This window comes from Physeter macrocephalus, chromosome 15, assembly GCF_002837175.3.
Source record: "Physeter macrocephalus isolate SW-GA chromosome 15, ASM283717v5, whole genome shotgun sequence".
Classification (NCBI taxonomy): Eukaryota; Metazoa; Chordata; class Mammalia; order Artiodactyla; family Physeteridae; genus Physeter; species Physeter macrocephalus.
Window position 1 is genome coordinate 35,678,142 of NC_041228.1, and position 27,407 is coordinate 35,705,548.

Genomic DNA, 27,407 nt, shown 5'->3' on the forward strand with positions numbered 1-27,407 from the left:
GGAAACTGGGCCTGGAAGGGATCATACTGGTCCACTCATGCCCAGCGTCCCTCAGGGGCGGGTGCGAGTGGAGCAGGCATGGCTGCCGCGCGAAGAGGCCCGGGTGGCCGTGCACGTGGGGGGTGGTGGGTGGTTAGAGCCGAGAAACCCGAAAGCCCCGCGCGCCGCCCACCGCCTCGGTGACGGGTTAACGCTTCTCCCGGGTGGAGGTGGGGCGGGATGTGTGGGAGGAGGGGCCGTCCCACTCGACTCCTCTGAGACCGGCCGGCGAGCCGACCCTCCCTTCCCCCACGGGCGCTACGCCGCGTGGGCCCCGCCCCCCGGCCGCTGCGCGTGCGCAGAAGCTCCGCCCCTCCGCCCCAGCCCCAGCCCCAGCCCCACCCCCGCAGCGGCGGCCGCCGCCACCTCTCCCTTCCTCTTTGCTCTTTCCTCCTCCTGTTTTCTTTTTCCTCCTCCCCCTCGCCTCCTTTTCTCCTCCTCCTCCGGCGGTGACGCTCGCGTAGGGCCCTGGCGTCAGACGCGCGGGGGCGGGGCGAGTGCGGCGCGGGGTATAAGTAGAGGGTGCAGGAGGCGGTGCTTCCCCTTCTCCCCGGCGGTTAGTGCTGAGAGTGCGGAGTGTGTGCTCCGGCCTCGGAACACACATTTATTATTTAAAAAATCCAAAAAAAATCTTAAAAAATCTTCTAAAAAACCCAAAAAAAATTTACAAAATATCCGCGTCTCCCCCGCCGGAGACTTTTATTTTTTTTTCTTCCTGTTTTATAAAATAACCCGGTGAAGCAACCGAGACCGACCCGCCCGCCCGCGGCCCCGCAGCAGCTCCAAGAAGGAACCAAGAGACCGAGGCCTTCCCGCTGCCCGGACCCGACACCGCCACTCTCGCTCCCCAGCCGGCAGCCGGCAGCCAGCAGCCAGCGGCAGCGGATCGACTCCTTTCTGCGGCTGTTGAGTAGTTTTCGATTCCGGTTGATTTTTGTCCCTCTGCGCTTGCCCCCGCTCCCCTCCCCCCGGCTCCGGCCCGCGACCCCAGCACTCGCTCTTCTCCTCTCACGGAAAGGTCGCGGCCTGTGGCCCTGCGGGCAGCCGTGCCGAGATGAACCCCAGCGCCCCCAGCTACCCCATGGCCTCGCTCTACGTGGGGGACCTACACCCCGACGTGACCGAGGCGATGCTCTATGAGAAGTTCAGCCCGGCCGGGCCCATCCTCTCCATCCGGGTCTGCAGGGACATGATCACCCGCCGCTCGTTGGGCTACGCGTATGTGAACTTCCAGCAGCCGGCAGACGGTGAGAGCCGGGCCCGACGGCGGGCGGGCGGCCATGAGGCTCAGGCGGCGGCGGCGGGCGGGTTAGGCCGGCGGGCTCGGGGGGAGGGGGCAGGAGGGCATGTCACCAGCCCTCCCCGGGGCCAGCGGGGCGAGGCTCGGGCGCCAGTACCCCGGTTCCCAGTGCCCGCGGGGACCCGCGCTGCCGGCAGCCGCACGCCCCTCGTACGCCGGGCCACTTCCTCCTTTGCGACCATTTTCTCGGCCTCAGCCGCTCTCAAACTTTAGGGTGATGACGCGCCGGGAGGGTGGGTGAGAATGGGTTCTAACACGACGCTCCCGCCAGTAGTTGCGGGATTCTGGGGTGTTGAGTGCCGAGCCCCCTTTTCCGGTAATAGGTGGAGGCGCTCCCACCACCCGAGGCTCTTGCCGGCGCTCCAGGACGCCCCAGGAAATGCATTTCGTTGCTCGAAAAATACCACGTGTTGAACCCTGTAACCTCACAGGCCCGAGGCCTGTTCCGGCTACTGGCCCAATCGCCTGGGGGAGCCACGGGGACTTAGAATAAAGTTAATATGGTGGTCTGGTGTTGGTCATCAGGCTTCTGATTCCGTTCTTAGTAACTTGTCAGTGACTGATGGCTCTGGAAGTATAAACTACCAATGAGACGTGCATTGGGGTTTTTCCCCTAGTTAACACATTTCTCACTCTTAACAGCAGGTTAGGAGGGAGGGGATGTGGAAGAGAACCCTTTTGGAGGCCATCGTTTTCTCAGGCTATTTAGGTAGTTGTGATTTTTTTAATCGAGTTAGTTGCGTAGTAGTGGTAATTTGTTCGGAATATTTTTTTCCCTCTGAAATAGTTTCTATGGTTTTGAGGGATTTTACTTAAAAATGCCGTCACCAATTTTGACTGGAAAATGTTACTTGTGAGTGACGCGTGGACTGGACCATTATACTTATGTGGCATTCTAGTGGTGGTTCCTTTTTTTATAAAGTAGTCCAGAATATCCATACATCATGGGGAATGATTGAGCACTAGAGTCAGCTTGAAATTTATGGGGAAAAAGACGCAGCTAACCTTGTATTTTTAAAGTAAAGTTAAACAGTTTGCAAAAAATCCAAAATTTGGCAGACAGATATGTGACCTGATGACTTGCCAGGATTTTTCTTTATATCTGGACCAGTTGACTTGCAGAAGTCATTTTCACTTGATTTTATGGTCCACTTTTGCCCTTTTCCCCCCTGGCTGCTTGAATATATGTCAAGTGTTACAAAACATAAGGAATTTATTTTTGTTTTTGTAGGAAAGGCCTTAAAGGTGGAATTGAAACTTTTATTTCATTAACAGATCTGGAGTTATTTAGTGATCAGCTTTTCACTAGGTAAAGTTAATACTGAGATTTTTGGGTAGGCAGGCTATTGACTGACAGCAAGCCCGAAGTTGTAAAACTGCACTGCAGGGTTTCTGCCCTTTTGCTCTGTAGGCAGTAGCTCCAAATGTCACTCCATAACGGTTCTTCCCAACTCTGGTCAAGATTTATCGCTGAATGAAAGATCAGGGAAGATAATTTGGGGGCAGATAATCACAAACTGAAGAGTTGATAGAGAAAACTTGGACAAATTCTAGAGAGCATGAAATGTAAACTTCTGAAAGTGGCTGTTATTCTTTCTAAATTTAACAATTTTAAATCCAAAAAAACCAATTTTTAAAATTTCTTGGGGTTAGAAAAGTTGAACTTCAGGTTACCGTGGTTACAGTATACTCACTGTGTATTATCCATCTATTGCCAGTAGACCAGTATTGTAACTACTCAAAAGAAGGTAGCATTTTTCCATCTTCCATTTATTTCATTTCTATATATACAAATTATTGTCTTTCCAAATATTATTTTCAGTGGTTTCCGTTTTTTTCTCCCCCTTATTTGTTGCTACATTGATGTATTTGTAGAATAGCTTCTGAAAGTGACCATTTTCCAATTTAACAGGAAGAGGTGACTCATTCAAAAGAAGCTCAAGCAAAGTCAGCTAAAAAACTAGGGGAGCTGAGTAGGCGTGGTCAATTGATAAATGAGCTGACAGTTGTCACTATCTTCTAGAACCTAAAACTTTTCATTTATAGAAAGAAGTGGCTGGAAAATTTGTCCTCTCACTAATTTTACAGTTAACACTAGCATGGAATTTGTGAAAATTGGTGTTTCAGGACTTCAAATGGACTGTGTGTTCCCACTCTAGGGACTAGTCTTTTCTACTTAAGGATATGTTTTTCCATTTAGAGTCTAAACTTTTGTAATAAGTGTTTCTTTAATGGTGTGGGTGCACATAATTTGATCCTTCATAGATGTAATCATAGGGTAGATTTTGAAATTTTCTAGCACTATTCAGAAATAATTGATTAATCATCAGTTATTAAGTAAATGAGTGATCTAAGATAAAATTGGTTTATATGTAAATAAAGCATTAAAAATGAATTGTGACTATCGTAGACCTGGTATTTCAAAAGTTTTGTGTTACATACCTAAGTACGTCCAACTTCACTTTAATTTTTGAAAGCCTGATTCAAGTCTTTCTGAATGGATAAAGCCTTTTTTTTTTAAACATGGCCATAGGAATTGTGCCATGAATCACTGAAATCCCCCCAATAAGTCAGGATTTTTTTTTTTTTTTTTAGAAAATGGACTAATTTTTGTACAGTACTGACAGTGATAAGCAAGAAACAATTTTGACAAGTAATAGAGAAGTTAAAATGCTTGAAAATCCATAAACTGCTCTGCTTGTGGGTAATCTACAATTGCTTACTGTCTTTTATGTTTCTTATTAAGCAGATTGTGAAGGGGGGAGTCTTGGTTTTACAGTTGACTAGGAACAAAAAGGTGCTTTTAAATTTCATGGCCATTAAAGGAAGAGGTTGTTTCAGAAGTTAGTTCTTAACGATACATCATCCATTAACAAATTAACGTGGGAAATTTGGGGTTTTTTGATATTTGTCTTCTCTTTTTGCGTTGTACAATTTAAATCTAGACTGGTATGAGGTAAGGTCCAGCCTTCTTGAAGTTTAAAGAGGTAGAGGGACCATGTGCCCTACTCTTCCCTCCACAATAGTTTATATAATTTTAAGTGGGCTATAAAAGTTTTGAAATAATATTTATTTTGAAAATGTCCTTCCTGCAGCGGAGCGTGCTTTGGACACCATGAATTTTGATGTTATAAAGGGCAAGCCAGTACGCATTATGTGGTCTCAGCGTGATCCATCACTTCGCAAAAGTGGAGTGGGCAACATATTCATTAAAAATTTGGACAAATCCATTGATAATAAAGCACTGTATGATACATTTTCTGCTTTTGGTAACATCCTTTCATGTAAGGTAAGCAAAAATATGACAGGTAAACATACTTACAGTGTTTTAGTTACTTGTAGTTTATTCCTTAAGATAGCAACCATGCTCTCTGTTAATGGATAAATATCTTTATTTCCCAAATGCCCAGGTTAGGTAGCTGACAAGTTATCTGAATACTGGAAAAATGCTAAATCAATAGCAAGTAATGAAAAATTATTACACATTTTTCCCTAGGTGGTTTGTGATGAAAATGGTTCCAAGGGTTATGGATTTGTGCATTTTGAGACACAAGAAGCAGCTGAAAGAGCTATTGAAAAAATGAATGGGATGCTTCTAAATGATCGCAAAGTGTAAGTATAAATATTTAGTTAATCATACTTCAGATGCTTTTAATAGTTCAGTTCATGCATTTTACAAGTAATATATTTGTGCTCTTAAAAGAGATACAGCTAAAGTGAAAATTAATAAACCACATCTTGGTAGATTTTATAATTGTCTTATAATTGTCTTTTCTCCACATTCAGTGTAACACAAGTAACAGTGAATTAATACAGGTGGTCAGCATTCAAACAGAAAAGAAACAGCAGAAGATAGGTATGCTGGAATATAAAGCTTTTTCAAAAATAAGTGCATGTTAGTTGAAAAACTAGAAATCCAGGCAGAAACTTAATTATAATTCCCAAGGTAGTAATTAGCCCCTTTTACATTCAAAGCTGAAGCTAAAATAACTTGCCTGTATTTACATGCTGGTATGACAGATAAACTGTGATACAAACCCAGTGGTCTAAATTCAGAGCCCAGGGTGACACTCTGCTTGGCTTTACTCCCACAGTTTATTGATGGAGTTTAAAGATTGTCATAATTGTTGTTTCAACACCTTTTGGCTCCCTTCCCCATGTAAAGATAAATCGTAATTAAACCAGAAGTCTTCATGATTAATCTTTTCTGAAATAAACTTGTTCTTAAAAGTTTCAAACTTTTAAAATAATGACACTGATAAAACCTCTATAAGACTTTCTGCTACAAGTTGTAAAAATACAGATTTTATGAGCCCAAAGAAATTACAAATCTCAATTTTATCCTCAGTGCCAGTGGATTTTGCTTAATTAGGCAAATTCAGCTGTGAGGTCATATCGTAAGTGAGCTGTGAGCTTATGTAAACTGCAGTGATGGCACGCAAATTGGGTTTGGTTCTTACAGGTCAACTGCATCACTCTTAAGGTGTGGTTCTCATAAATCTGCATCAAGTGGTCAGTCTGTACATGGAGAAGTCATGCACATGGTGTTACCTGTTTGAGTTCCGTCAATTACATGATTAAGGAAAGGCTTTGTAGTATGTAAAGAACCCCATACAAGTCTAAGAAAACCAGCAACTCCTCAATGGGAACAATGTTTACAAAGGCTAATTCTTAAAAATAATACATCTTTAAATGAGAAAAATGTTCAGCATCATTCGTATTCAGAGATGAAACTATCTTTTGCCTGTCAGCAGTGCTTTAGGGGAATAAAAAGAATGGCTACCACTGGTGGAGGTCTAGATTAAATAAAGAACTTGATTTATTGCTGTTTTTTGAGTATAAAATGACATAACCCTTTTTGGAAAGCAGTTTGTAGGTATAAACTTCAGATCATTTATATACCTTTCGAGCTGCCATGATTTCTGCAACTCTATCCTAAGAACAAATAACAAAGTTTCATAACGTTGTGGCATTATTTACAAAATAAAGTTTTGTTGTCCACAATGGAATATCATGTTCCCACTGAGAACATTTATAAAACTAATTGCATGGAGAAGCAGCACCATATGGGTGGGGGGAGGTGTGGGGTGCGGCTAAGGGAATAAAATGTAGGTGTCTCCTGTGGAAAGGAATTGTGCTGGACTAACGTTCTTAAGCACAGAGAACAAAAAGGCCTACGAAAAGTCAGTCATGATTTGGGTGGGATTATGGGCCATGGTTTTTTGATGTATATTATATTCTTTAATGACACATGTACTACTTTTAGGGAAAACCTCAATTTTTGAAACACATTTTGTTGATAATGCTGCAAAGAAATTTGTTCCAGGCTGTTGTATGTTAGAGTACAGAATTCAGTAGCTTAAATTTATATTTTAGGAGATTGCAAACGAAGTGCAAGAGCCATGTGGAAACAGCAACGATAAAAGCTTTTCTGTCTTTTCAGTGGCGTGGTGCAGGCATACTCCACTAGTTTGTACCGCTGGGCGTAATCTTCTTAACCCTAGGTTAGCTAGAAGGAAGGGAGAGGAGTGTGTATTAAGAAAAATGTTCTTTTTCATGATTATAGTGAAGAGGTTTGTTCTCACATTTCACTTAAGGTCCTATTTCTGTTTTATAGTTTGCTTTTTATTAGAGATTCTGAAGTTATCAGTAACTATTACAGAGTCAACCGTCAGGCTTAATTAACCTGAACTTCATAAAATAGAACCTAATTTTATAGTTCTTATCTATTTTATTAGATTTGTTGGACGATTTAAGTCTCGTAAGGAACGAGAAGCAGAACTCGGAGCTAGGGCAAAAGAGTTCACCAATGTTTACATCAAGAATTTTGGAGAAGACATGGATGATGAGCGCCTTAAGGATCTCTTTGGCAAGTTTGGTAATGTGTCTGAATTAAATTTTTATACTCAGTTCTGAGTAATTGTTCAATGTTACTTTGGGCTAATATTTTATACTAAAAAATAAATGGGACTTCACATATTTTAAAATATTGTAGTTATTTGAATTAAGCTACTGATAGTCCATTATACTAGCATATAAATAAAATTCTATCCAGTTTAAAGGTTAATAGCATTGTATTAGCACCGTAAGGTGTGACTGTAACTGGAACAGATCTTAAAAGCTTTTGCTATGTTAAGAAATTGTGCTGGATTTATGCACTAACAGATCCCATCTCATCAGAGGCATTGCATGAGACACAGCCAACTTAGGTTGGAATGTAGTCTTTAATTATGGGACAGGAAAGCTAGCCAGCTTTAGGATATTTGGCCAGTCTCAGCATCATGTTTGAGCAATTTAAAATAATGACTTTTAAAGACAAAGATCCAGATTTTCCTGTGAAGTGTGTAACCGGTCTCACTTCAGATAGTTGTGTAGCTGATCAGAAAATGAACTTTAAATTGTACTCTTGCAGGTGATTTACTTGCCCCTTACCTTTGCTTTCCTTTTTGTTTAACTTAAATAGGTGTCCCCTTTTTAAAAGCATTTCAAATCATAAAGAATGAGGAAATCTAATACCTTACTATTGCCAAGCTGGCATGCCACATCGAACCCTCTAAACAGTTGATGTGTGCCCATACATCTTGCAGATTCTCTGTAATCAGATGTGATTTTTAATCTTTTTTCCCCACCTACCTGAGATAATACTTAGCACTTCAGTTAAGTCTGTTTTATTTGAGGGGGTGGTGGGGGAATATGTGTCTTCAGAAACATGCCACCTCCTCCAGGTGCTTCTGCTATGTCAAAGGTCAAACCCCGTGTTTCCTCTACTCCTTGTTGAAAATCAAGTGGGCCAAGGCTTAAAAATTCTTAAAGAAAAGCAAATTGTTTTAAAATAATGCATTTGTTTTATACTAATGCTAAGAATAAAACTTCATCACCATTTACATTTGTCTAAAACATACCTCCTTAAATGGAAGGAGGAGTGTTTCAGGGAATAGACTATTTATTTAGCTTCTTAGTAGAAATAAAGGGTCTTTAAGAGAATATTTAGTGCCCATGGTGGGAGAGAAGAGGGTGGTTATAGGCGGGATAAATTTCTGGAGGCTTGGAGTTTTTTTTAATACCCATTTTTATATTTTTTTCATGGCTTTGTTTGTGTATTGAAACTTGAAATGTATAAACTAAATGTTGTATGGAATACCTTTGAATCATTAAAAAAAAATTTGTTTTTAGGACCTGCCTTAAGTGTGAAAGTAATGACTGATGAGAGTGGAAAATCCAAAGGTTTTGGATTTGTAAGCTTTGAAAGGCATGAAGATGCACAGAAAGTAAGACTTAAAATATAATAACCAAGGGCAGTGTGGGTTTTTCTGTATTTTACAGTAAGATGTGGGGGTATAAAGTTGAGTTGCTCTTGCATTGAAATACACATGCGTACCAACGGCTAGTCTACATGTTCATCTCCACATGTATTGTTTTGAATTACTTGCATTTTCTATATTTTGAGGGTGTAAATTGAAAACCTCTGTTGTCTTAAAACCTCAAAGTTTAGTTTTTATGGTGGGTCCATCTTTAGCTTTTATAATCTAACAAATTTTCTTTATTGTTCAAAAATGAATTTATATATTGCAAGCTAGTAATTAAAATTTTGTGGTCTTTGTAAGGCTGTGGATGAGATGAACGGAAAGGAGCTCAATGGAAAACAAATTTACGTTGGTCGAGCCCAGAAAAAAGTGGAACGACAGACAGAACTTAAGCGCAAATTTGAACAGATGAAGCAAGATAGGATCACCAGATACCAGGTTCATTTTTTAACTGAACGAGCAAAAATAAGACAGTGATGAGGAAATCTATTTTATGTTCATTTCAGTTACTGACAGGTAACTGGAGGGTTTGAGAGGGGAAAAGGAGAGGAAACATGGGATAAGATAATAGGAAGTATGCTTAAGTACCACTATGGTTTTCTTTTTCCTTTTTCTAAATTTTTTTTCTTTATTTTATTTTATTTTTTTTTTTTAGGGTGTTAACCTTTATGTGAAAAATCTTGATGATGGTATTGATGATGAACGTCTCCGGAAAGAGTTTTCTCCGTTTGGTACAATCACTAGTGCAAAGGTAAAGCATATGATACACTTTTTTTTTTTAAGATTTAGGGAAAATCCATGCCCATGGATATATGTATATAAATTTTATATTTCATATGGACTGTTTTTCTTTATAAATGAATGGTCAAATAGTTTTTTCTTTAAAAAATCAGCCTTTCATTTTTCAGAAAGTCATATCTTTGCTTCATTACTCCAAAAACATATTCAGATTTGAAGTGGCTGGAAAGGCTGCATTTGATGACCATAGTGATCGATCATCACATGATATGCACTGTTCTGTACTCTGTTAAACTAGTTATTTTACTGGTTAAAGAAAGCAATTTATTAGGGACTTGTAATTGTTACTATTTGAGCTAATCTATATTTGCTTACAGAATTCACTCTGGGGAGTCAAACTTAAAGCCCCCTAACAGTAAAGGTAGAGATCATGTTTGCTTTTACTTGAAATCAGAAATTAAGAAATACAACAGTAAGATTCTAGTTTAAATTCTGGAATTTTGATATAAGAACCTCTGCTTTAGGTGTTTTTTCTGGTGTCCATGGCCCAAGAATCCTTCTGTATTTAAAGTTCTGTATGTATGTACCTTGAGAGGTGGGAAGAGTATCTAAAACTTTAAACAGATCTCAAAAGAGTACAGGAAAAATTAAAACTGAGTGCTCTGGAGTGACCTCGTGGCTGATCTTTCTACTCTGCAACCCCATTGACTGAGGGAACTTCTATGATAGAATGTTAAGGAGCATAGTAGAGGAGAATACACATAAAAATGCAAGTGATGTAGTTGTCTTCTGTTTCATTCAGCCTGTGCTTTTGTAAGAGAACCTGGAGTATGACAGAATCTATTCCTGAGTTTGTTTATCCTCAGTATGTTCCTGAAAATCATTTAAATGAATATTGTGCATCAGTTTATTTTGAATGTATGAAGAAGCATGCATGTTTTACAAAGGAGGGTCTTTATTAAGTCCTTTTCAAAAAGTCCTTTGTGGATCATATCGCCGTTGGCAAGGAGGTGAAAAAGTTTCGCAGGAATTCTGGGAGAGGAGGTCATTATGTTAATTTGATAATGCTTGCTGAAAAACAAATTGGTCAAGACAGACGTGTAAAAAGGTGACCCCTCCATTTTTCATTTTCAGTCTTCAAAAGGAGTTTGGTTGGCCTTCCCAGATAATTTTCCATGCTTGTATACTTTTTGTATACGTATAAGCAGTTTTTATAAAACAGGATCATAGTATACCTATTCTGCAACTTGTCTTTTTATTTAACAGATCTAGGTACATATTTATTTCAGGCATTTTCTCATTTTTCGCTAAGGGCTGAATATTCATGGTATAGATGTACCATAACTTATTCTACTGTGCCTGTATTATTGGTCCTTTGGTTTGCTTTGCATGCTAACACTGTTAGACCCACCACTCTAACAAACATCTTTATACATGTATCTTTGCACACATACCAGTATTTCTGAAGTTCAAGAATTGAAGTTTCTGGTTAGTGTGTGTGTGTGTGTATTTAAAATTCATACAACTGAATTGTCCCAAAAAGGCTGAACAAATTAAATTACTACTAGTCTTTGTCAATTTAGTAGAAAGTGGGATACATCTTTTTAAATGAGATGTACTTTTTATGTGTTTACTTGTTTAGCCTATTCTTTGCATATTTTTATACTGCGTAGGTTATCTTTATTGATTTAGGGGAAATTTCATGTCAGCATTTTGTTTTATGTTGCAAGTATTTTCTCCAAGTTTTCCACTTAGGACTTTGGGGGTCTTGTGTCATCTTAGATTTTCCCTGTATTTTTGCATCTTCTGTTCAGATACAGAATCTTATCTGGCAATTTGATTTTTTTCAATGTGATGTGAATAAGAGCTCTAAGTTAATTCACAATTATCCCTTTGTACCACGTACTAGATAGTCCAAAGTCCGTCTTTTCCCCACTGTTTTTTTTTTTTTTTTTTTACGGTACGCCCCCCCATCGCGGCCTCTTCCGCCACGGAGCGCAGGCTCCAGACGCGCAGGCTCAGCGGCCACGGCCCACGGGCCCAGCCGCTCCGCGGCATGTGGGATCTTCCCGGACTGGGGCTCGAGCCCGTGTCCCCTGCATCGGCAGGCGGACTCTCAACCACTGTGCCACCAGGGAAGCCCGGAAACTGGCATTTTGGATTTTGACACCCAAGTCATCTATTGTTAGAGCTTCAACACAATGTTACCACCTAACCAAGAGTTTTTTTAAAAAAACAGCAATTTTTTTCCAGCAAAAAACTATATTCCTGGACCTAAACCTTTCTCTTCTGACTCTACTCTCATAGTACCTCATTCTTTCATTTCTGAACAATATGCACACTCAGTCCAAGGATTCAACTAACTAAACATATTGGATGGGAATTTCTGTGTGTACGTTTTTAAAAGGTTAATGTTCCTAAAGCAGTTTCCCAGTACTTAACGTAATCTAAGTTTAAAATACCAAACAATTTCTCCCTGCTTCCCTTCTGTCTCCTCCTCCCCTCCCCCTTTCTTATCCCTTCTCCTTCTCCTTCTCCCCCTCCCCCATCATTTCTTTATTTCTATTAACTTTCTTTGGTTTTTATTATTTATTCTCATTTATATGTCACATAAAAGTCTGGAGGGCTAGAATGGTCTAAGCCCCTTAGAGGTACAGGAAACCCATTCTAGGTACATGTATAAGCCAAAGATGCACTAAGAAATTATTATTACGAGCTCTTGTCCCTCTCTCTCTCTCTCTCTCTCTCTTTCTCTCTCTCTCTCTCACACACACACACACACACACACACACACACACACTCCCTCAGAAGGCTTTTCCTCTAGGTACTGTCCTCCTCCAGGTTCCAGTTTTCTGGATAGTCTAAACAATTTCCATCCTCCAGCCCTAGGACAACCTACTGTTCTTAGACCCATTTTTGGTATCTGCAAGACTAGTTTCCTTCCCGTTTAGGCCTGGTTTCTATAATGGGAATTCTGTATTTTCTCTCTCTCTCTCTCTCTCTCTCTCTCTCTCACACACACACACACACACACACACACACACACACACCCTCAGAAGGCTTTTCCTCTAGGTACTGTCCTCCTCCAGGTTCCAGCGGGGCACGAACCCATGTCCCCCGCATCGGCAGGAGGACTCCCAACCACTGCGCCACCAGGGAAGCCCTTCCCCACTGTTTTAAAATGTAGCTTTAACATACAAAGTTCCCATAATTGCGTGGGTATGTTTCTGGACTCTGTTTTTTGAGATGTAATTGACATAAAACATATTCAAGTGTACAACAATTGTTTGATATTTGTATATACTGCAAAGTGATCACAATAAGTCTAGTTACCATTCATTACCATAGTTAAAAAACTTTTTTTTTCTTGTAATGGTAACTGTAAAGATCCACTCTCAGCAACTTTCAGATGTATAATATAGTATTATCTGTAGTCCCCATGCTGTACAATACGACCCCATGACTTGCTTTATACCTGGGAGTTTGTACTTTTTAGCTACCTTCACCCCGTACCTCTTTGGCAACCACCAGTCTGTTCTCTGTATCCTTGAGCCCTGTTGTTTGTTTTGTTGTTGTGATTCCGCATTTATGTAAGATCATTGGTCTCTGTTTGATTGCTGTTTTGTTTGTTCTGTGCCACCAGCATGCTGTTTAATGTAGCTGTATAGCATGCTTATGTGTATTGCAAGGCTACTGAGAAGTTCTTCGCATCTCCTCATTGCTTGTTTAAACGATTGTGAGTCATTGTGAGCTTCCTGAATATTGTTTATACCCCAATATTTATGGCCCTTATGGTCTTGAATGTGAAATTTTAATTTTAAAATGTGGATATTATGATATTCAACTGCTTTTTCCTCCCCTCTAATGAGTAATAAAAGCATCTTGTCAGCTCGAATTGCTAGAATAGTCAAATTTTAATTGTGCATGTTTTTAGTGGTGCTAAAATTTAGTAGGCCTTGATTGTATTTAGAATTAGAAATTAAAACAATATTGAAAATCTAAAATTTTAACAAAGTTGCTATTGTACCTCCACCCCTTTACTTCTTTTGCTTGGCTGGGATAATGCATGCATGTAGTTTACCCTTAATATTTGGATATTAAGGGGAAAATTGTGGGAAAAAATGATGAAAGCATTGATAGGGTTTAGTTAAATGTGAGTCGGTGGCCATAGTTGATACTCTGCTTTTTGTGCCTCATCCTACCATTGCATTAATCATGTGGTTTCTTCCATTTTCTTTTAATAGGTTATGATGGAGGGTGGTCGCAGCAAAGGGTTTGGATTTGTGTGTTTCTCCTCCCCAGAAGAAGCCACTAAAGCAGTTACAGAAATGAATGGTAGAATTGTGGCCACCAAGCCATTGTATGTAGCTTTAGCTCAGCGCAAAGAAGAGCGCCAGGCTCACCTCACTAACCAGTATATGCAGAGAATGGCAAGTGTAAGAGCTGTGCCCAACCCTGTAATCAACCCCTACCAGCCAGCACCTCCTTCAGGTTACTTCATGGCAGCTATCCCACAGGTAGGTTTTAGAAGAGAACAAAAACCTCATGAAGGTTTTCCTCTGCAGTCATCTTTAATGTTTTGTGCCCCACTAAAAAATAAAGCCCTAAGATGAAGAGATGTTAATTATGATTGGATTTGAAAAATGCTTATAGTGTGAGGACCTGCTAAATGTTTTGAGTGCATAACTAGTTGCATTATTTGCTTTTTTCTTTAGCTGATACATTTGCTTGCTTTCTACAGACTCAGAACCGTGCTGCATACTATCCTCCTAGCCAAATTGCTCAACTAAGACCAAGTCCTCGCTGGACTGCTCAGGGTGCCAGACCTCATCGTAAGCTTTTTTTTTTTTTTTTTTTTTTTTTAAGGTTGCAAAGTATTTGAACTAAAAACATAAATGAGGCGAATTAGCTGTTATATCCCAAGGGTATATTAGCTGTTGCTTTTTATAGTTTATTTTTATGGGTGTTCATTTTGGGGATCCTAGCATTTTGTTTTTAAAAAAGAATTGTAAAATGTTTCACCATTCCTTAAGACAGCAGTATCTATGCTGTTTTGATTTTCCTTTATGACAAGTTTGGGAATGCATCCAACTCAATTTCATATTTGGTTAGGCAGTAGTTTTAAAAGATCTTGTTCCATGTATGAGGACCAGGGTCCAGGCATTTTCAGCCATGTCCTGTGGAATAGTGCTGTATTGCAGGAACACTTAGAATCAGGTTCATGTATCATATTCAGATATTAATAAGTACTTGTCCTTGTATGAATGAAAATTTTTTATTTACTGATGCTCTGATATGATTAAGTCTGGAGAAATGGCATATAGGAGCCTAAGCTTTTAAAAATGGTTTGTTTATATTTGGTCATCTATAGCCTTTTGTGCAAACCTCAGCTCTGAAAAAGTGGCATGAACACTTGGTGACTTTTTCCCAGTTAATGTGTGTTCATATCTTTAAACGTAGCATTCCAAAATATGCCCGGTGCTATCCGCCCAGCCGCTCCTAGACCGCCATTTAGTACTATGAGACCAGCTTCTTCACAGGTTCCACGAGTCATGTCGACACAGCGTGTTGGTGAGTCTTAACCCTTCCTGTAAAAGTTGGTCTCCAATTTGAAATAGCAAGATAAATACGAAAATCTTTTTATTTTTTTAGCTAACACATCAACACAGACAATGGGTCCACGTCCTGCAGCTGCTGCAGCTGCAGCTACTCCTGCTGTTCGCACCGTTCCACAGTATAAATACGCTGCGGGAGTTCGCAATCCTCAACAACATCTTAACGCACAGCCACAAGTTACCATGCAGCAGGTGTGGATTTAATGATTTCTTTATAAAGATGACAGTCCTTGATCTCAGTCAAAGACAACTGTATGATGCATGAGAGCTTAAGCTATGTAGAACATCTTGTTGAGGTGCTGCTAATTGATAGTATGTAAAAATGTCTTCTATGTGCTATACCCTAGGAACTAGACAAGCATTCAGCAGTCCCTCATCCTGAATTACTTATGAGATATGAGAGTTTTGTCTGGCATAGTTGTTAGAAAGGGTGAAATAAAGTTTAGTTTGTGAGATTTGGCTTACCTTTTTCTTTTTGACCCTAGGACCAAAATCGTCGTTGATCATAGTAGAAGTATGATTCCAAAGAATACTCCAGATAAAGAAAATTCAACATCCCCTGTGCTTATAATACTTGAGCACTTAGGTGTTAATATAGCTACCTTAGGCTGTATTTCTGAATCACTCAGCTTCTATTTATGTTTAGATTACAGTCTTTATCCAGTTAATTTCCAGTGATGGCTGTATTTGTACTTGCCATTACTTCTGTACTTTTTAAACTTAGGAATTTTCCCATTTTCTTTCTAGCCTGCTGTTCATGTACAAGGTCAGGAGCCTTTGACTGCTTCCATGTTGGCATCTGCCCCTCCTCAAGAACAGAAGCAAATGTTGGGTAAGTACCTTTGTCCCACCTAGTCAGTTATAGAGACCAGAAATAGGAAGACATTTAGACCTCCTCTGTACCTAAAAATGACAAGCTAGGGTGGCAGGATGTGAATTGGCATGAGTGGTTATGATGGCACAGTTTGTCTGCCTGGAAAAGCTACTAAAACGTTGCCTTTGGTGGACAGCGTAATAGGGCATTGCTTGCCATGTACCCTGCCACATTTTGGAAGAAGGAATTTGAACCAAATGAGTAACCACTTTGATTTTGCCTGAGCACAGATTTAACACTTCAATAGTAAACATAGCTTCAGTTCATCTTTTTTTTTGGCAAACTGACAACTGCCAAGAATTAATTGCCTTGTGGTAGATCTCAGTTCGTTTTATAGCAATCTTCTCATGAAAGATACTGAAATGGTGGATTATGGGTTAGCATTTATTTGCTGTATACAAAAGGTTCTTAAACCCCAGTTTTAATATGGTAGATGCCTTAAAAATATTTTGTTTTTTTTGATTGAAGGAGTGTTTGAATGTTTTTGTTCCTAGGTGAACGGCTCTTTCCTCTAATTCAAGCCATGCACCCTACTCTTGCTGGTAAAATCACTGGCATGTTGTTGGAGATTGATAATTCAGAACTTCTTCATATGCTTGAGTCTCCAGAGTCTCTCCGTTCTAAGGTAATTTAAATTTTATCATTTATCTAGTAGCTTCTTATAGTACATATTCCAAGATGTTTTGTAGGAACTTATTTTCTAGGACATTTATAAGTGCTTTATACAAGTCATGCACAGTTCTAAGAGCTTTATAAATATTAATTGAAAATCCAAATAATAACCTATGGTGCTGTTATCCCCATTTTATACATGGGGAAACTGAAGCATAGAGAGGTTAAGTAATTTGCCCAGTGCTCACAAAGCAGCTAGTGAATGGCAGAGCCTGGTTTCAAATCCAGTCACTGTAACTCCAGTGTTCGTGCTCTCTTAAAACTGTGCTGCGTCTTTATTGGAGGAAGGGATGTTTGCTGATATTTCTCAACTTTGGGGGATTTTTGGTGGGGAGAGAGTAAGAAGTGCAAGAGGTTCTTAATTCTAGAACCGTGGTGGAATGGAACCCAAAAGATACGGATATAGTTGGAATGTTTTTCAATAACAGTTGTTTCCACTTTCATCTGAGGAAAGGAGTTTGCCTTTGTTGGACATTTGTGTGTTGTCAATTTGAAATTATCGTCTAATTATTATTTCTCAGAGCCAGTTTTTCTTTTTTTCAGGTTGATGAAGCTGTAGCTGTACTACAAGCCCACCAAGCAAAAGAGGCTGCCCAGAAAGCAGTTAACAGTGCCACTGGGGTTCCAACTGTTTAAAGTGAGCCTGCCCTCTGTGTTTCTTATTTTATTTTAACAGTTTGAGCATATTTTGAAACATAGCAAAAACTCATTTTACCATTAATTCAAATGCATTGCAAATTTTTCGAAGTAGAGATACAGAGAGGAATTCAAGGAAACTTTACCTGTTACCCTGGTATTGACTTGAATTTTTTAAGATCAGAGCCCTTTCAAGCATTTTGTATGGTAATTTGTATTAAATGGCTGTAACAGGGGTTGGCCCTGTATAGCTCTTCTTGGAGGACTTTTCATAGCTTAATACATTTTCTTGGGTGGCAGCAATGACAGTTGCCTTTTGGCCTCTGCTGTTGCCTTCCGTTACCCCCAAGAAATGGGGTGATGTAGCTATGTAGCCAGAGCCAGGGGATGGGCAAAGCTTTTCTGTAAAATAGGAAATAGTTGGGGCTTCGGGGGCCAGTTACGTGTTGAAGCTACTCTGCTCCACCGTTAATGTGAGAACAGCCACAGACAACATGTAAACCAGTGGGTATGGCTGTGGTCCAGTAGAGCTTTACAGAAGCAGCCTGTAAACAGGCTGAATTTGGCCACGGGCTTTAATACTAACAAGTGTCAGTATTGGTCCTGTTATTTTTCTTGTTTGGTTAAAATATTTGACATATAACAATGAAAATTTAAGGTGTGTAACATGTTAACTGGATACACTTATATATTGTAATACGACTGCCATTATTATAGCTATAATTAGCACCTCTGTCACTTAGGTAAAGATCCTTTCTTTTTAGTGGTTGGAATCATTAAGTTCTGTCTCTCAAATTTGATGATTATAATCTTCTTTCCCCCCACATTTACAGATGATCAGGGACCACGAAAAGAAACTCATGCTTCACCGAAGAAAAATACCTAAACATCGAAAAACTTAAATATTATGGAAAAAAAACATTGCAAAATATAAAATAAATAAAAAAAGGAAAGGAAACTTTGAACCTTATGTACCGAGCAAATGCCAGGTCTAGCAAACGTAATGCTAGTCCTAGATTACTTATTGATTTAAAAACAACAACAAAAAAAACCAAAAAAAATAGTAAAATATAAAAACAAATTAATGTTTTATAGACCCTGGGAAAAAGAATTTTCAGCAAAGTACAAAAATTTAAAGCATTCCTTTCTTTAATTTTGTAATTCTTTACTGTGGCATAGCTCAGAATGTCACTTCTGTTTTAAATAACAGAATTGATAACTGAGCAAGGAAACGTAATTTGGATTATAAAATTCTTGCTTTAATAAAAATTCCTTAAACAGTGCACAGTGATGTTACGCTATTTTATTTCTCTTTGTAATTGGCTTGGGTAAATAGGGGATAAGCTGGAATTGGTGTAAGAACCTCTTTCGTGAGAAAGGTACTTCAGAGGTTTCTTAGTTTTATGGAAAAGAGGCATAAGACAATGTCTGTAATGCAGTTTATGAATTTAGATTTCCATGTGAGTTCTTGAATCAAGGCATATATTTTATTTGTTAAATGACCTTAACATCTTTTGAGATGATGCCAGTATATGACTATGTTAAGGTTTCTAGGCTGGCAGATAACTAGCTTAAACTCTCATTTATGTGGTATAAAACAGTAACAACTACTGTATTTGTTGGATAGGAGGGTGTAGATAACAGAAAAATTACACTGAAGACGACGTATTAAGTGTACAAAATTTAGGATTCGTTTTTTTTAAGCCTTCTTTTTAAAAGTCCTTTGATGATTGGGACTTATCTCAGTGTAATACCTTATCATTCAAAGTACTAGTGAATAATGAAGATATAGGGCTTCTACATCTAGAGAATAGATGTAGAAGATCAGGATTGGGGCCCAGGACATATGCATTAAACCAGATATTCCTGGCAATTTCAATGCACTTTAGAGAATGGCCTAGTTTTAACTCTATTCCATTCTCTACATACTGCTGCCAGAGTTAGCTTTCTAAGTTGCATATCTGATTATCTCATCACCATGCTAGAATGATCTCAACTCTAGCTCTCTCGCCTTTGGGAGCAAATAAATAAATCCAAATAAAACCTTGGCTATGACAATGGCAGCCCTCCCTGCATGTTGAAGCATTATGATGCTTCTGTACCTGGAATGCTTTTCACCTTGGCTTCATTTGGAACCCGATATACCCAAACCCCACCTCCTATCCCATGGCTTAAATCAGTGTACCTAGTAGGCATTACAGTGATGATTTTGTAGTTTGCCTGGCCATTGTCCTATTCTGACAGTTTGTTGAGATGAAAACAATCTTTGAGTCATCATGAAAGCGTTCCTCAGTGCCTTAGGAAGGCAGAGGAATATATACTATGTTTCTCAAAATTTGACTACAAAATGGTTCAAGCCTGTAGGTTTTAAAGGAGCAACTTCTAAGGTGTCTCAAGCTAAAGTTCTCACAGTTGGAAACCATTCCAAATCTAGAGTTACAGCTAGGGTTTGCACAGACAGTAGCTTGCTTTATACATTGGATAGCTGGAATTCAGTATTTCTTGTGTGATAGGAAGATAACTCATTTCTATCTTTGAAATGTCTATTTTCTTAGAGGAGGCAGCAAAACTCAAGTAGTTGTCTGTGATCTACTTGCAGGAATTGACATCAAAGTCAGTCTTCATTATTTGATGATTCTGTATTTGCAAATTCACTAAAAGTTACTTGTAACTCCAAAAATCTACTTGTGCAAATAATAGATTTCAGTCATTTGCAGACATGCACATAGCATCAAATTTTGAGTCACTTGAAATGCACATGTTCCCAGCTGAGGTAAAAAAAAAGTCTGCCTTCTTGTTTCAGCTCTCATAAACAAGTATCCTTTTCAAGGTCATTCTTGTGTCTGTGTGTGTGTGTGTTTTATGTGACACATAAAACAAAGCTATGTATCAGTTGATGAAAATGTTCACAGGTATCTAACCTTGTTATTTCTCCTAGGAGCAGTGATTCAGTATTAACTAATTTCAGTGTTAGCAAGACTTCACAAAACAATCTCCACAATTAATGAGGACTAGTGTCTGATAAATGTATGGCTCATCATCGACAGTAGTTACTTTAAACCACCTAACTTCATGCAGGATTTGAGGTGAAGCAGGAGGCAGCTGACACTACTACTGTACCGTACATAAGGCATATGTACGGCTGCTTCTATTGGAAGGTTTGAGATAAACTAAATTGATTATGTTTTTCTGTGGGTACTAGCTAAAGTAATGTGTCTTGTTTACAGGATGCTACCTTTGATTATACTTACTTCTCTCCTATCAAACTAATGGATCACAAATGAATGAGTGACATTTTGGAGAGTACTTTGAAATTTTCTTACTCTTTTGATGTAAAAACCATGGTCCCTATTTATTTGCAGTGAGTAAATGACTGAAGAGGACCTGGATAGTTGTGCTTAATAAGTGCATTCTCCCTGTAAGACCAGTTCTCATAGAAACAAAATCAGAAGTTTGGTTCAAGTTGGAAGCAAAGTGGGTAGAGCTGGCCAGCTCTGACCAGCCGTGATGGTCTGACGCATGCTGCTTTGCTGGAGACCAGTGCTACACTGATGAGTTCTGGCCTCCCTTTTTCTAGGCTTCACATTGACTCTCTTATGTACATATAACATATCTTTAATTAGACAATCTAACTGGTTAAATTGAAGGGTTTTTTAGTTACTTTGATACATCTTGGATGTTGCTGTGTCTTCTCAGCCACCTGGTCGCACGTACTATGTGTAAACATGGCAGAATAAGAAGGTAACTTTCAAATTGTACATGTTACCTTATTTACGTTTTTATCTGTCCACAATTGCAAGTTGGTGGGGAGGATTGTCTTCTCTGCAAAGGCAGAAAAACATGCAATTTATTTACTGATGTTACTGACATATTCCCCAGAAAACGTGAAACAGGTTATTCATTAGCCTAAACTAACATTCCCTCTGTAGAGAAAAAGCTCTTTACATTGGAAATCAAGAATCTCTTTCAGATCCACAAAATAAGTAATAACAGTTGATAAGGTAAACACAAGCAGATGGATTTGTGATTGGTGATGGGGTTCTGTTTCTGTGTATCCCCAGCCCCAAGTAAAATGTGGTACTTGGAATATTTTGAGTTTCAAATTGCTGAGTAAACATGCCAGACTACATCCAAAAAGTTAATATTTCCCAAACTATTGAAGACATTTTGACCATTTTCTTGTAATAGCATAAAAAGTTATAGTGACTTAAAAAAATGACTCAGATGCTAAATTGTATGCTAAACACATCCTTTCAATTTTTAAACTTGTTAAATAGATCTCATTTTTTATAAGTAACCATTTGCAAATGTTGGTGATTATTTACAGTACCAATTATGATACAGTGATAATTTGGTGGCACCATAATTATGAGCAGCAACAAAAATCATGAAATAAGTGTCTGAGGAATGGAGATGGTATGCACTAAGACAGCAGTTATGGGCACCTCTGTAGAGCAGGGATTCTTAAGATGGGTGGATCATTGTTTGAAAATCAGAATTTCTTTATACATGCACTATATCTAATTATTATTACCATCCTATAAGTTTGAGTCAATCATATTCTACAGATGAGGAAACTAAAGCTTCAAGAAGTTTTGTGACTTGCCCAAAGTCACATAGTAAGTTGTGGTGAAGCTAGGATTAGAATCCAGACCTACAGTTCATGCTCTCAGATTCTGTGTAAACTGCCTATGAACTACGTAAAAGTAAAGTTCCATAAAATCTCAGATGCTCAGGCTACTTTCAGCCTGGGAGATGGGATGATACGGGTATATCAAAGCGCATGAGAGTAAGCCAAAACATAAAGGTGCTTTTTTGTTTTCATATTTTAGGGCAGTCAAAAAACAGGGAAAGAGAAAGTCATTATTTAGAAAGTTAAAAAAGAGGTCTTTGACCAAGCTGAGCCTAAAATTCTAAATCAGAATATTTTCCTTTCTTTTGAGCATGTTGGACTGCCTGGGAATATCAGACATTTCCTTTATCAACCCTGTGATCATTTTTCTGAGCTTGTTCATGTTCTCATTTTAGGTTCCCTTGGAATTGTTAATGGACTTAACCAAAACCTTTTAATTATCCTGAGTTTTTATAAAACTTGTGGAATAAACTTCTGACCCTGTATTGTACTTCTGTGCCAATTAGGAAGATGTCAACCTTTTCTCAACAGTTATTAGCAAATAGATAAAATGCCACTGGCTGCTGCTAAAGAAGAAATTTCCAACAAATTAGGTATGTTTATTTAAGTAACATACTGCCAGTAAGTGGCAAAGCCAAATCTAGAACTCCAGGCTTTCTGACTCAAGTCTGTGCTATTAACTTTCATTTTGTTTTGGTTTAGTTTTTATTTCTCTTGCTAATCCTTTAAGGTGAAAAAACTTCAACAGGAATTCTTTGTATTTTCTTTACTAATTATATTAAGAATAACTTGTAAAGAGATTTTTTTTTTTTTTGGTCATCATTTAAACTTAGTTTTCACCTGGTCTCAGAGATCACTGAAGTGATGATGTCAGAATCATGGCAGTCTAAGTCATGCTTATTTTCTCTCTCCTTTTATAACAACTAACTAGACCTCCATAACAGAACAGAAGTGCCTCTGCACATTACACCAAGGGACACACCAGCCCACCTGTGCAAAAATAACAGGTCCATAGTAAGGGCTGTGGATCCATGGGATTTGGTGAACCTGCCCTACCCACCACCACTTGCCACGATGGGGGAAAAAAAAAAGCCTGGAGAGTGCAAAACTGGGCAGATATTCACAGGTGAGAGAGAATTGGTGAAAGTCCAGCCTGCCTCGGGAGATTCCAGCACGCCATCAGAACAGCATAGACACAGAGATGAGTTTGGATGCAGAAAAGAGGGAAGAACTCACACAGGCAGCCGCCTTCCCCAAGAGTGCACTGCAAGGGGCTGGGCTTTTGGTGGCAGCAGTGGCAACCTGTAAGAGGAAGTGGAAAGTGGGGACCTCGCCCATGGAGAAGGTAGGTGGAGAGCAAACGTGGTGAATGAATGCCTGACTACCACAGTTGTGCAGAGTTTATGACTGAAGAAACCCATCTCTGTCAAGCAGCACCAAGTTTTCTGAGAACAGACATCCATGACTGGAGAGGAAAGAGAAAGGTAAGGATATCAAAGGGCATTAAAGAAATGCATTTCCTGGTGTCTGCTTCAGGACTTCAACAGGAAGTCCACCAACAAACATCTGGGAGTATTCCACTCAAGGATCCCCCCACCAGGCTGTGGGCACCACCATTGCCTCAAGTGCCAGACTCACCTCCACCCCACTCTACTGCAAATTCCTTGTGCCCACTCCTGAATGCATCCCAAGAGCTAGCTCCAATAGACACAGAGGATGCCCAGATAACAGGTCAAGCTCGGTGAGCAAGGGAGAAAGCCACAAACTTGAGCTTTAGAACCACAGTCTGAAATACAAAAGAAAGGATTCCAATAGCCGGCCTGTTGAACTGTAAGAACCAAAGAGGACATAAAACCTTAGTTAAGGTGACTGCTGCTTCATATGTGAAAGCAGGAGTTTGTACCTACAAACATGAAAAAATCAAAGAAGTATGGTATCATAAAAAGAAAAATAATTCTCCACCAATTGAACACAAGGTACAGTAGAGTGCAATCTAACTGATAAAGAATTCAAAATAGCTTTGATGAAATTCACTGAGCTACAAGAATACTCAAAGATAATTCAATGAACTAGGGAATAAAATGAACAGAAGGAGGTTTTTTTAAAAATTAAATTTTATATTGGGGTATAGTTGATCTATAATGTGTTAGTTTCAGATGTATAGCAAAGTAGTTCAGTTATGGAAGGAATTCTTTAATGAAGAGATTTAAATTATGAAAAAACCAAATTCTGGAGCTGAAGAATTAAATAAATAGATGAATGCAATAGAGAGCAGCAGTAACAGGACAGACCAGATGGAAAAGAGAAAAAGTGACTTGGAGAATAAGAATATAGAAATAATTCAGTTAGAAGAGGAAAGAGAACTAAGATCTAAAAAGAGTGAAAAAACCTTAATGAGAGTTAATTGAATTCAATATGAAAGACAAGATTAATTGGTGTACCAGAAAGAGAAGAGAGAGAGAAGACATTATATAAAGAAAAGCTGAGAACTTCCCAGAAATTGGACATACATACCATAAAGCTAATAGAACAGCCTGTTACTTCAATGCAAAAAGACCTTCTCCAACACACATAATGAAACTGTTAAAAATCAATGATAAAGAATCTTAAAGGCAGACAAGGAGGAGAAAAAGTAACCTACAAAGGAACTCCTATTAGGCTAGCAATGGATTTCTCAGCAAAAACTCTACAGGCCAGGAGTGAGTGAAATGACATATTCAAAGTGTTGAAAGATAAAAAATACCAGCCAAGAATACATCAGGCAAAGTTATCCTTCAGATATGAAGGAAAAATACTCTCTCAGACAAACAAAAGCTGAGGGAATTCACCACCACTAGACCTGCCTTGCAAGAAATGCTCAAAGGAGTTTTTTAAGTTGAAATTAACATGCTAATAAGAGACATGAAAACATATGAAAGTATACAATACTCTGGGAAATGTGAAAAATAGAAAACTAAATATTAGAATGGTGTGTCAACCATTTAACTATAGTATAAAGGTTAAAGGAAAAGTATTAAAAAATAGCTACTATAATTTGTTAATGAATACACAGCATAAAAGAGGTAAATGATAACATCAAAAATATAAAAGGGGAGGAACAAAAGGGTAGAGCCTTATATATAAAGGCTTATATATGAAGACATGTCTTCTATATGAAGACATATGAAGATAAGTTGCTATCGGCATAAAAAGGACTGTTTTATCTATGAGATGTTTTAAGTAAGCCTTATGGTAAACACAAAGTAAAAAATCTCGAGTAGATTCAGGAAACAAAAGCAGGGGAGAGGAGGCAGGGCATACCACCATGGAAAACCGACAAAGGTAGGCAGAAAGGGAGGGAAAAATAAACAATGGAGATACAAAACAACCAGAAGGTCTAACAATAAGATGGCAGTAGTAGGTCCTTACATATCAATAATCACTCTAAATGTAAATGCATTGAATTCACCAATCAAAAGACCAAATGGCTGGATGGATTAAAAAAAAAAAAAGACCCAAATATATGTACTGCCTGAAGGAGACTCATCTTAGCCCTAAAGACACATAGGCTCAAAGTTGAAGGGATGGAAAAAGATACTTCATGTAAGTGGAGACCAAAAGAAAGCAAGGGCAATCATACGTCAGACAAAATAGACTTTAAGCCAAAACTAGTAATGAGACAAAAATGGTCATTGTATGATGATGAAGTGGTCAATACATCAAGAAGATATAATAATCATAAAACTATATGCACCCAACATTGGAGCACCTTATATATATTAAGCAAATACTAACAGATCTGAAGGGAGAAATAGACAACAATACAATAATAGTAGGGGGCTTCAATACCCCACCATCAGCAACTGATAGATCATCCCCACAAATATTAAGAAAACACTGGAACCATACTTTCAACCAAATCGATTAACAGACGTATAGAACATTTCATCCAACAGCAGCAGAATACATTTTGTTATAAGTGCACATGGAACATCCTCCAGGATAGATCATATATTAGGCCACAAAACAAGTCTTTATAAACTTGAGAAGATCTAAATCATCTATCTTTTGTGATCACAACAGTAAACTAAAAACAAGAGGAAAGCTGGAAAATCAACATGTGGAAAGTAAACAACATATTTCTGAATAACCAATGAGTCAAAGAAGAAATCAAAAGGGAAATAAAAAATTATCTTAAATAAAATGAAAACACAGCATATCAAATACTGTGCTGCAAATAGTTCAGAGAGGAAGGTTTAAAGCAATAAATGCATATATTAATAAATTAGAAAGATCTCCAATAAACAACCTAACTTGACAACTTAAGGAACAACTTCAGAAGAACAAATTAAGCCTAAAATAAGCAAAAGGAAGGAAATAATAATATCAGAGTGGTAATAAGTGAAATAGAGACCAGATAAAAATAGAAAGGATCAACACAACTAAGTGCTGGTTTTTCAGAAAGATAAAATCAACAAATCTTCAGCTAGAATAAGAACATGAGAGCAGACTCAAGAAATGAAAGAGAAGACATTACAACTGATTGCTACAGAAATACGATCATAAGAGACTACTATGAAAAATTATATGCCAACAAGTTAGATAACCTAGAAGAAATAGATAAATTTCTATAAACACACAACCTACCAAGACTGAATCAGGAAGAAATAGAAAATCTGAACAGACCAATAATGAGTGAAGAGATTGAATCAATAATCAAAACCTCCCGACACAGAAAACCCCAGAACTAGACAGCTTCACTGGCAAATTCTACCAAACATTTAAAGAAGAATTAATGCCAATCTTTTTCAAACTCTTCCAAAACATTGAAGAGGAGGGAATACTTCCAAACTCATTCTACAAGGCCAACATTACCCTGACACCAAAGCCAGATAAGGACACTACAAGAAAACTCTAGGTCAATATCCCTGATAAATATAGATGCAAAAATTCTCAACAAAATATTTAGCAAACTGAATTCAGAACATATTAAAAGGATTACACAAGATGAGCAAGTAGGATTTATCACTGAGAGGCAAGAATGGTTCAACATAGGTAAAACAATAAGTAATACATCATATTAAAAGAATGAAAGATAAAAATCACATGTTCATCCCAATAGATACAGAAAAAACACTTGACAAAATACAACATCCTTTCAAGACAAAAACCCTATGACCCAGCAATTCCACTTCTGAGTATATACCCAAAGGAAATGAAAACAGGATATTGAAAAGATACATGCACTCCCATGTTTATTACAGCCTTATTCACAATAGTCAAGATATGGAAACAACCTAAATGTCCATCAACAGATGAATGGATAAAGAAAATGTGGCATATATACAATGGAATATTATTCAGCCTTTTTTGAAAAAGGAAACCCTGCAATTTGTAACCACATATATGGGCCTTGAGGACATTATGCTAAGTGAGGTAAGTCAGACAGAGAAAGACAAATACTATATGATCTCACTTATATGTGGAATCTACAAAAGCCAAACTCATAGGGTTCCAGTTCAAGATGGCAATGTAGGAAAATCCTGAATTCACCTTATCCCACGGATATACCAAATCTACAGCTACAAATGGAACAATTTCCTCTGGGAAATTACCC

The 27,407-nt window shown here is 38.4% G+C and overlaps 1 protein-coding gene across 2 annotated transcripts; it reads left to right on the forward strand.

Annotated features, from left to right (window-relative positions):
• Positions 1-586: 586 nt before the first annotated feature.
• Positions 587-18,461, forward strand: PABPC1 (poly(A) binding protein cytoplasmic 1). Of its 2 annotated transcripts, none has more exons than XM_007104853.4 (15): positions 587-1,286; positions 4,435-4,628; positions 4,836-4,951; positions 7,078-7,208; positions 8,513-8,607; positions 8,944-9,081; positions 9,299-9,394; positions 13,626-13,898; positions 14,123-14,213; positions 14,842-14,952; positions 15,034-15,188; positions 15,744-15,828; positions 16,365-16,495; positions 17,086-17,179; positions 18,012-18,461. In XM_007104853.4, the coding sequence occupies exons 1-14, from the start codon at positions 1,094-1,096 to the stop codon at positions 17,176-17,178; spliced, it is 1,902 nt and encodes a 633-aa protein (XP_007104915.1). In that variant the 5' UTR covers positions 587-1,093; the 3' UTR covers position 17,179; positions 18,012-18,461. The 2 variants fall into 2 exon arrangements, with proteins under 2 accessions (XP_007104915.1, XP_007104914.1); XM_007104852.4 differs by having other exon boundaries at positions 588-1,286; positions 7,078-7,217.
• Positions 18,462-27,407: the final 8,946 nt, after the last annotated feature.